The sequence below is a fragment of the Mastomys coucha genome, unplaced genomic scaffold, assembly GCF_008632895.1.
Source record: "Mastomys coucha isolate ucsf_1 unplaced genomic scaffold, UCSF_Mcou_1 pScaffold4, whole genome shotgun sequence".
Classification (NCBI taxonomy): domain Eukaryota; kingdom Metazoa; phylum Chordata; class Mammalia; order Rodentia; family Muridae; genus Mastomys; species Mastomys coucha.
In genome coordinates this window covers 54,295,005-54,303,944 of record NW_022196910.1, presented here as the reverse complement: position 1 = coordinate 54,303,944, position 8,940 = coordinate 54,295,005, and the positions used below count along the sequence as shown (strand labels likewise).

The 8,940-nt window shown below is 52.2% G+C and overlaps 2 protein-coding genes across 2 annotated transcripts in view; one reads left to right on the top strand and one right to left on the bottom strand.

Annotated features, from left to right (window-relative positions):
- Nucleotides 1-6: 6 nt before the first annotated feature.
- On the top strand, nt 7-4,136 carry Marchf9 (membrane associated ring-CH-type finger 9). Its single transcript, XM_031348928.1, has 4 exons — nt 7-404; nt 1,407-1,562; nt 2,142-2,334; nt 3,300-4,136. Exons 1-4 carry the CDS (start codon nt 48-50, stop codon nt 3,632-3,634), a joined length of 1,041 nt encoding a protein of 346 aa, XP_031204788.1. The 5' UTR covers nt 7-47; the 3' UTR covers nt 3,635-4,136.
- A 2,859-nt stretch (nt 4,137-6,995) lies between these two features.
- Nucleotides 6,996-8,940, bottom strand: part of LOC116075946 (25-hydroxyvitamin D-1 alpha hydroxylase, mitochondrial) — a 4,670-nt gene continuing 2,725 nt past the window's right edge. The window contains exons 7-9 of the mRNA XM_031349464.1: nt 8,745-8,823; nt 8,219-8,416; nt 6,996-7,904 (exon numbers count right to left, since the gene is read on the bottom strand). Coding sequence (XP_031205324.1) covers nt 7,791-7,904; nt 8,219-8,416; nt 8,745-8,823 — 391 coding nt within the window. The 3' untranslated portion in view covers nt 6,996-7,790. The remainder of the gene's footprint in view (nt 7,905-8,218; nt 8,417-8,744; nt 8,824-8,940) is intronic.

Below are 8,940 nucleotides of genomic sequence, written 5' to 3'. Positions count from 1 at the left end.
CGGGAGCCCCCCTCGCTCGCTGCCCCCCGCCCCCCGGCGCCCGGACGATGCTCAAGTCTCGGCTCCGCATGTTCCTGAACGAGCTGAAGCTGCTGGTGCTGACGGGCGGGGGGCGGCCCCGGGCCGAGCCGCAGCCCCGGGGGGGCGGGGGAGGCGGCTGCGGCTGGGCGCCCTTCGCTGGCTGCTCCGCCCGGGACGGTGACGGCGACGAGGAGGAGTACTACGGGTCGGAGCCGCGGGCCCGGGGCCTGGCCGGCGACAAGGAACCGCGGGCCGGACCCCCGCCGCCGCCCGCGCCGCCGCCGCCGCCCCCAGGCGCGCTGGACGCCCTGTCGCTCAGCAGCAGCCTGGACAGTGGGCTCCGAACCCCCCAGTGCAGGATCTGCTTCCAAGGCCCCGAGCAGGTCAGGCCCGAGCACCTGGCTGGGCGGGCATGGTGGGGGCGCACACCTGGGGTGTCCGCGGAGACCGGAGCAGGGGGCGGGGCCAGGGAAGCTGGGCGGGACCCGGGACCCGAGTGGGAGTGGGGTGAGGTTGGCCTGGCTGGAGACTCCTGGAGTGTGTCAAGATTGGGGCGCGGTGGGTGGAGGGCCAGGGGCTCCCAGTCGGGGTGGGGCTTTCTCTTCGGAGGGCTCCGAATCTCTGTCACCCGTTATCACACTGCTCTTAGCACCTGCTCCCCTCACCTTGGGGTCGCCATTAGCCGAGGGAACCTATTCTTTTGGAAGTGGGCAGAAAGGAGAGTACATTCGTTCGCACCTTGAGGGGAGGGGTCAGGCAGGACCCTGCCCCACTCAGTATTTCCCCTGGTGAGACAGTTTTTGCTCCCATCTTATCCACTTCATTCTAAAGAGCCTTCTTTGTTTAATTTTATGGGTAAAGTTGTCCCGGGATAGTGCCAGAGGGTATCCTGTGCAGCGAGAAATGACTGTTTGACTAAAGGGGGAACATGTTCCACTTCTGCCCCCAAAGTGTCTCCCCATTTTAGTGTGGGCACCACGATTGGTTATCCATCCCAGTTGGCACCAGATCTATGTACTGGAAGTATTGTGGAGTGGATGAAGGATGCCTAGCTCAGCAGCACAGCCTCTCTCCTCCTTCCAGATCCTAGGGAGAGGTCAGCTCTTTAGGATGTCTTAGTCACCTTTCCGATTTCTAGGAAACGGGAAGACTCAGGCTTCCCTCCAGTCTCACCTTTGATCCCTTTGGTCGGAGAAGTTTATCTTGAGCTGTGACTTCTTACTTTTGTGCTGCAGCCTTAGCGTCTTGCCCTGCTTTGGGTGGAAAGCACCAGTTTTTAAGTATAGTGGTATGACTGACCTGAAGAAGAGGTTTCCTCTCCAGGAGTGCTGCAGACGGGTCCGAGTGATGACTGCTGACAGGGACCCTCCCCTCTCTTCCTCCAGGGGGAGCTCCTGAGCCCTTGCCGCTGTGACGGCTCAGTGCGATGCACACACCAACCCTGCCTAATCCGCTGGATCAGTGAGAGGGGCTCCTGGAGCTGTGAGCTTTGCTACTTCAAGTACCAGGTCCTGGCGATCAGCACCAAGAATCCACTGCAGGTGAGGTGCAGGGAGCTCTCTGAACCCAGAACCTTGCAGGGAACCTTTTTCATCTTATCTAGTGTTTTTCCAAAGCGACCTCCCTCCACCATAATGGCATTCCAAGACACATGTTATAGACACTTAGAAAAAGGGGGGCAGGAGAGAGACAGTGTTAATGGTAATAGTAAATACACTCTGTTTTCTGTATGTCCTTTGTTGTGTATTAAGTCTTCATCTTCATAATGATCTTATTGGATACCATTATTGTGCCTGTCTTTAGTGGGGGGGGGGCACAGACACATGTAGACATTAAATACTAGTAACTGACGAGTTAAGATCGGAGTTCTAGTCTGCGTGTTTGGCTTTCAAAGCACTTGTCTGATCCCTCCTTTCTTGAATAAGCTAGACAAGTGGACACCTCTCTCTCCCCTGTACCTGCTACCTGCTTATGCATAGCACCCTTCATAGTACCAGATCTTAGGCTAGATCAGGGCACAGAGAAGACAACAGATTCTGAGTGCTGCCTGAGGAGTTTAGGGGTGTCCATTTCCCCACTGTCTAAGCCAATGGCTTATCTGCGCACTTTCTCCCACACAGTGGCAGGCCATCTCCCTGACAGTCATCGAGAAGGTCCAGATTGCTGCTATTGTCCTGGGCTCACTGTTCCTCGTTGCCAGCATCTCCTGGCTCATCTGGTCCTCACTCAGCCCTTCAGCCAAGTGGCAACGCCAGGATCTGCTCTTCCAGATCTGCTATGGCATGTACGGCTTCATGGATGTTGTCTGCATAGGTGAGGCTGCGTCTCTCTCCCCTGCGCTGGCTTAGCCTCCTCCTTTACTCAGTCACTTAGTGGTCAGCTCTTTTCTTTTTAAGAAAGCATTTTTTTTTAGACATTTATTTTATTTGAGATGGTTGTGAGCCACCATGTGGTTGCTGGGAATTGAACCCAGAACCTCTGGAAGAGTAACCAGTGCTCTTAACCGCTGAGCCATCTCTCCAACCCTCATATTCACTCTTATCCTTAATATGTTCTGGGGATGCAGCTAAGGCTGCCAGGATGGTGCCGCAAGCCCCTTTACCTGCTGAGCCTTCTCATCAGCTCCTCTTGTTTTTTGTTTTTTAAGATTTATTTATTTTATCTGAGTACATTGTAACTCTCTTCAGCCCCACCAGAAGAGGGCATCAGATCCCATAGTTGTGAGCCACCATGTGATTGCTGGGAATTGAACTCAGGCCTTCTGGAAGAGCAGTCAGTGCTCTTAACTGCTGAGCCATCTCACAGCCCCACTCAGTCACTTAACTTCCCCATCCATTCAGTTTCATGGCCATAATTCCACTGCCATTGCGGAACTGTTAAGGCTAGCCTGGGGCCCTGGTCTTCTCAGTCTGCAGGAATTAATGCTGTGTGTGGGCAGCAGTTCACCCTGTAGCCCTGGCTATCCTGGAAATCACTGTGTAGACCATGCTGGTCCTGAACTCAGAGATCCACCAGCCTCTGCCTCCCTAGTGTTGGGATTAAAGGCATGAGCTCACTCTGCTTCTCTTTTCTTTCTTTCTTTCTTTCATTTATTTATTTATTTATTTTGTTTTTTTGAGGCAGAGTTTCTCTGTATAGCCCTGGCTGTCCTGGAACTCACTCTGTAGACCAGTCTGGCCTCGAACTCAGAGATCCGCCTGCCTCGGCCTCCCAATGGCTGGGATTAAAGGCATGCGCCACTGCCCTGCTCACCCTGGTTTTCTTATCCCTTTGCTTAGGCCTCATCGTCCATGAAGGGTCTTCTGTTTACCGCATCTTCAAGCGCTGGCAGGCCGTGAACCAGCAGTGGAAGGTCCTGAACTATGACAAGACCAAGGACGTGGGAGGAGACGCAGGGGGAGGGGCAGCAGGGAAGCCAGGCCCCAGGACCTCACGGACCAGCCCCCCAGCTGGGGCCCCCAGCCGGCCCCCAGCTGCCCAGCGCATGCGGACGCTCTTGCCTCAGCGCTGTGGTTATACAATCCTGCATCTTCTTGGACAGCTACGGCCACCAGATGCCCGTTCCAGCTCTCATTCTGGTCGAGAGGTTGTCATGAGGGTCACCACAGTCTGACCTAGACTCCAGGAACAGGGATCTTAAGTCAGTGCATCAGCCAGAGGTGAGCTGTCCTGGCTGCTGGAGGTACGACCTAGACAACGTGTTTGGGGCACAGTGACCCCACTGAGGATCTCTGTGGACAGCCTCAAGCTTGGAGACATTGTCTGGCCACAGAGAGACCCCTGGATGCCATTACAGTTCCCACTGACACCGCCTCATACTCATCTGAGGATGGCCAGCAGGCAAGCAGGGAGAACAACTTCTCTTCCTGGAGAGAACCATCTTTACCTCAGCTTTAGGGCCTCCAGTCCCCCGGCTCCACCATGGTGACTTGGTAAAGGGAGACCAATGCCAGAAAAAAGGGGCTGTAGACCCCCACTCCCCACCCCATGGCCACAGGGCATCTGGCAATAAGAGCAGTAGACATTGACCTCCGTCCCCTGCATGAGGGCGGGGGCTTCCCCCTGCTCCACCCCCACTGCATGGGGGAAGGGCATAAAGAATCATTTATATGCACGTGGAGACTCCTTTCTCATCTGGGGCTCTTCTGAAGGGCTGGAGGGTGTGGGGAGTTACTCAGCATGGGATACAAGTCCCAGCGGTGCATATGGAGTTGGAAGAGGGTCTCCCACTTGCCGGTGAATAATTCACCATGGCTGCTAGATGTCAATGCTCAGCGGGAGCTGAGGAGGGGTGGGCTCGCCACCTGTGAGTTTTAGGATTTAGAAAAAAAAATCTGAGCTCTTTTTTCTTCCTGTCTACCTCACAGACTGGGGGTAAGGATGAATGGGGGACAGGTTGAATGCTATGACAAAGAAAACTGACAGGTGTATAGAGTTCCGGACTTGTCTCCACTGATGACTTTAGACAGTAGGTGACATAGCAAGTTCCGAAATGTGGTTTCTGTCAGAAGTGGCACAGAACTGTGGTGTTTTGAGAGACACAATAGAGAAACAAAAGAGGAAGCCAATACCACATCTATGCAGGACAGTGGCCACTGTAGGAACGAAAACCCTTCTGACCCTTCAAACACTGGACCTGGGGGGCAGCTGGGGGGCAGCTGAAGCTGCTCAGCCTGTCTGGGAACAGTCCCTTCCTTACAGGTACTGTGTTCCCCAGAGGAATGGTGGGAGACAAACATGGACTCATTTAGAGTGACAGTAACGGAGCCTCCTCCCTCAGTGTTATGACTTTGACCCCAACTGAGACTTTTCTGTGGCAGTTCAGGATCACAGGCTTGATCTAGGTGTGCCCAGCTAATGCTATTCCTGGGAGAGAGAGGCGTAAGAGAACTCTTATTTATTATAGAAAGGATTTGGGGAATGTGGGTCTAAGGGCTGGGGGTGTGGGTCAGTGGTATGCATGTGGTCCTGGGGCTAACTCCCCTACCACCAGAAGAATTACGTGGGTCAGCTTGAAGCTTGATTCCTTTCCTCCTGAAGCCTGGAGGCTGGTTGTTATATGAATGACGGTGTCTTTTTTTAAGTGAACCATTCATGAGCAATTAAAAAATTCCTTCATACATTGCTAAAGTCAGATCCAGAGGGCTTTCTTACTATTGGTCCTCTAATGGACAGTTCTGCTCTGCCTCCTCTTACGGAGGCTTGGAAACAGTGGGTGTCTTCTAACAGCCCACCTCCCCTAGAGCACCGAAACCTTGCTCCATGCCTCTCCAGCAGGGGTCTCCATGCCTCTCCAGCAGGGGTCGTGGCCGCTGTCCGTGGTGCTGGCTGCAGGTTGTCCTGTGGGTGTAGGAACCAGAGCTGTGCTGGGGTCTGACTTAATTCCAAATGTGAAGGTCTTGAGAGGATCAGAGTGAAGACGGAACTGAGGCTGAGGTCTCCAACTCTCTGGCAGGACACTTTACTCAGAAGCACACACCTCCCTGCTACCCGGAGACAGAGGGCGCTGACTAAAATTGATTTATTAACAGAAGAGTTAGTGGAGATCAGATGGGGGACAGAAAATTGGCAACAACAGAAAGTCTGTGTTGGCAGAAGGGACTCAGGTGGATAAGACACATCTGGGGCTTCTGGGTTAAGCCTAGGTGCTCCTTGTGATATCTCCTGGAAGCTTAGGCATACTCAAGAACATACACACATATATCCATGTGCACTCTGGGTCCCAAAGGCCCACTCCCCCCCCCCCCACACACACACCGATGGAGCTGTACACATCTACCAATATAATCTCTTGGTTTTTTTCTTTTTCCTAATTTACACAAACCCTTGTCTAGGAAAGGGGTCATAGGCACTGCTGCCTCTTCAAAGTGGCATTTCTGTCTAGCCACTGAACAGGACATGATGGCAGGTCCTTTACTGACTCTGGGGAGACAGGCCTCGTAGACTCAAGTTTAGCCTCCCAGCTCAGATCTGCTAAAACTCAGTTATTTTATGTTGAAGTTGAGCTTGGTAGGAGAGTAGAAGCAGATAGTGAGCGAACAGAAGAGACAAGAGGAGGAGGAAGAAATGTCCAGAGTCCTTGGCCCCGGCACAAGGCCTCCAGCATGCCCTGCTTCTCTGGGTCATGCATGATTTGATCCCCATGGGAAGTCCACTGGCTGGAGAGTCTCTGTGCTTAGGGAGCCATGTCTAGGATGGGATGGAGGAAGTGTGAAGTGGAATCTCTACCCAGCTAACTGGAGTGTGAGGGAGGGGTCGAGGAAGAGGCAAGTCCTAACATGGGGGTGAGCTGGATCCAGACATGGGTGCGTAGAGTGCCAAGAGCTTTATTGGAATGGAGGTTGAGTTAATCCGCATACCTCACAAGGGGAGTACTGTGTGCAGCCTCTGAGGGAGGCCAGAGAATGCTGACTCAGGGAAACAGGGTCTCTTGGCCTGGCCTGCTTCTGCCTCCGTGCTCCAGGGCTCCTCACATTCTGCTTTCATCCTGCCTGGGTGACTCCTGCTGGAATCCATGTCTTTCTTTGAAGGGGTGCAAATGGACATTCTAGGATGCTCTTCAGTGTTGGCCATCTAGGCTCTGTGAGCTCTTCTCTCACCAAGAGTAGAGCCGCCTTTGGACATCTCTGAAAAACCCTAAGCACCCAGACCCATTTTACAACTTGGCTCCTGCACTCACTGTTCACCCCCTTAAATCTCTGCGAGGAAGCCAGATGAGAATTGGCTGTTCCCACTACAGATAGAAACATGTCTGGGTTTGTCACAAAACACTCTTTCAACTGGATCATCCAGACCTCCGATTGTTATGGGAGTTGCTCCCAGGAGCTGAGAGAAGCCAAAGTGGATGATGGGGCTCAGGATCTTGTCAGGCAGGGGGTACGGGTGGCAGGGAGGGGGAGAAGTAAACCCAAAACCAAGGAGTAAACATTTTAAGACATAGTAAATATAATTTTTTTAATATAAAAAGACAGGCTTGGAGGAGGGGCAGGCCAAAAGATGGGTGGATCCATCTTTAGACTGGCTGAAAAGCTGAAGAGCCAAGGGGGGCTTAAAAATGCTGTAGATTCAGCAGGGCAGGCTTACTTTCCTAGAGCAAAAACTAAGAGAGAAAATGGTTGGCAGAGCCTGGTGAGTGGTCGTTTCTTCTGCCACACGGTCCAGATTCAATCTGAAAATGTATGGTGTCAAGTAGCTCAGGATAGACCCTGGCAGACTGATAAAGCTGGAATTGGTAGCTCATGTCTGTAACCCAACTCTCTGGGAGGTGAGGCGAGGGGGTTGTGAGTTCAAGGACAGCATAGACTATGTAGCAAGACTCAGTCTCAAAAAGGAAAAGAACTAAAAGCCCAGTAGACCAGTCATCACTCTTCTCAGAGAGCACACATGGTCAGGCAGAGGCACGACCAGGTGCAGACCAAATGTGCAGTCACTTAGCTTGTACCGTGATAAATGCTTAGACAGTGCATCAACAAACATGGTAAGCACCAAAAGATCAGTGGGTGAATCTCTCCCCAGGCTGCCTGGGGTTGGTAGTTAACCCCTGAGTTGGTGCTTTAAAGATGTGTTAAAATCTGGAGGCTTTGGATCCTGAGGAATGATTAGGAGAGGTACTGAGAGGAGAAAGGACACCTGCGTCAATCCAAGTACACATAGGTCAGGGCCTGCTTCCTGAAGTCTGCTCAGACAAGCCTCAAGGGAGAGTGTGTCTTTTGTGTATAACAAAGACTGACCTGTCTAGAGAGAGGTGATGACAGCTGTCTTCCATAGGACTATCTATCTACAAACTGTAGATTGATGCTCCTTTCAGGGACCAGGACAGTCCGGGTCATGGGCTTGATTGGGAGAGCACCTGGCTCAGGCAGAACCTCAAAATGGGTCAAGATCTGGAAATGGGGGAGGGGAAGAAGGTTGTCACTGGGTCAGTCTAAAATGGTGCCTTAATTTGTAAAAAACACTAGAGTAGCTACTGTTTGGGATGGCATGTTCCACTAAGGGACATCTTGGTCAGTGAGGGCAGGGGATTGTGGAAGGGAAAATGATAGTCCAAATATCTTTGCTGATGTTCCAGACCTAGATGGCACTGTCAGTGGGTCTATCTGCTGAGTCTTATGTTTTCATATGTTTGTCAGAGATCAAGATCACCCACATTTATTGGGCCTTTCCGGTTAGGAAACAGTATAAGTTCTAGATCACTTACCTGGGACAAAGCCATTTGTAGTTCGAGCTCTGCCAAGCGTCTCCCTATGCAACTTCGTCTGCCAAAGCCAAAGGGAAGAGATGCAAATGGGTGGGGGGCTGGGCCCTCCCCCAGCCAGCGAGCTGGATTAAAAGAGTTGGGCTCTGGAAACTGGGTGGGGTCCCTTGAAGTGGCATAGTGACACAGGGAGATCAGTGTCTGGTGGGAAAGAAAGACAAACTTGTCAGTTCAGTAGTCCACATTTGCAGTTCCAGCCCTCAGCAAACTGAAGCAGGAGGATAGTGAGTTCAAGGCCAGCCTGGGCTGTATAGCAAGACCCCATCTCAGCACTGTACCCCTCCCCCCAGAAGGATCTAAGTTATCAGTCTGAGCCCGAGAATGCAAGGAGGGAAACAGGAAGGATCTGCAGACTAGTTTAAAAGTGGGCCCCATTATATTGGGGGACGGAGGCTGGAAAGGCTCTGTGGAGTGTGAATGGCTTGTGCCCACGGCAGGAAGAAACGGCTTAGCAGAAGGATCTACTCACATCTTGGGGAATAACATAGTTTCCTACACAGATGTCTCTGTCTGGGACACGGGAATTCCCAGGTACCACAGGGTACAATCTAGGTCATGAAACAGAAAATGGATTCAGCAAGGTGAGGCTGGGGAACACAGCACCTCCAGTTCCCTTGTCTCCAACTTCCAAATGCAGGAGTAGAGGGTCAGTTTTCTCTCCCCTA

What these genes read in the sequence shown, in the direction of transcription:
- Marchf9 (XM_031348928.1), top strand. Translation starts at nt 48, where the DNA reads ATGCTCAAGTCTCGGCTCCGCATGTTCCTGAACGAGCTGAAGCTGCTG. An exon ending in GCTTCCAAGGCCCCGAGCAG is followed by an intron (nt 405 to 1,406) that starts GTCAGGCCCGAG and finishes CTCTTCCTCCAG; the next exon opens with GGGGAGCTCCTGAGCCCTTG. An exon ending in CATGGATGTTGTCTGCATAG is followed by an intron (nt 2,335 to 3,299) that starts GTGAGGCTGCGT and finishes CCCTTTGCTTAG; the next exon opens with GCCTCATCGTCCATGAAGGG.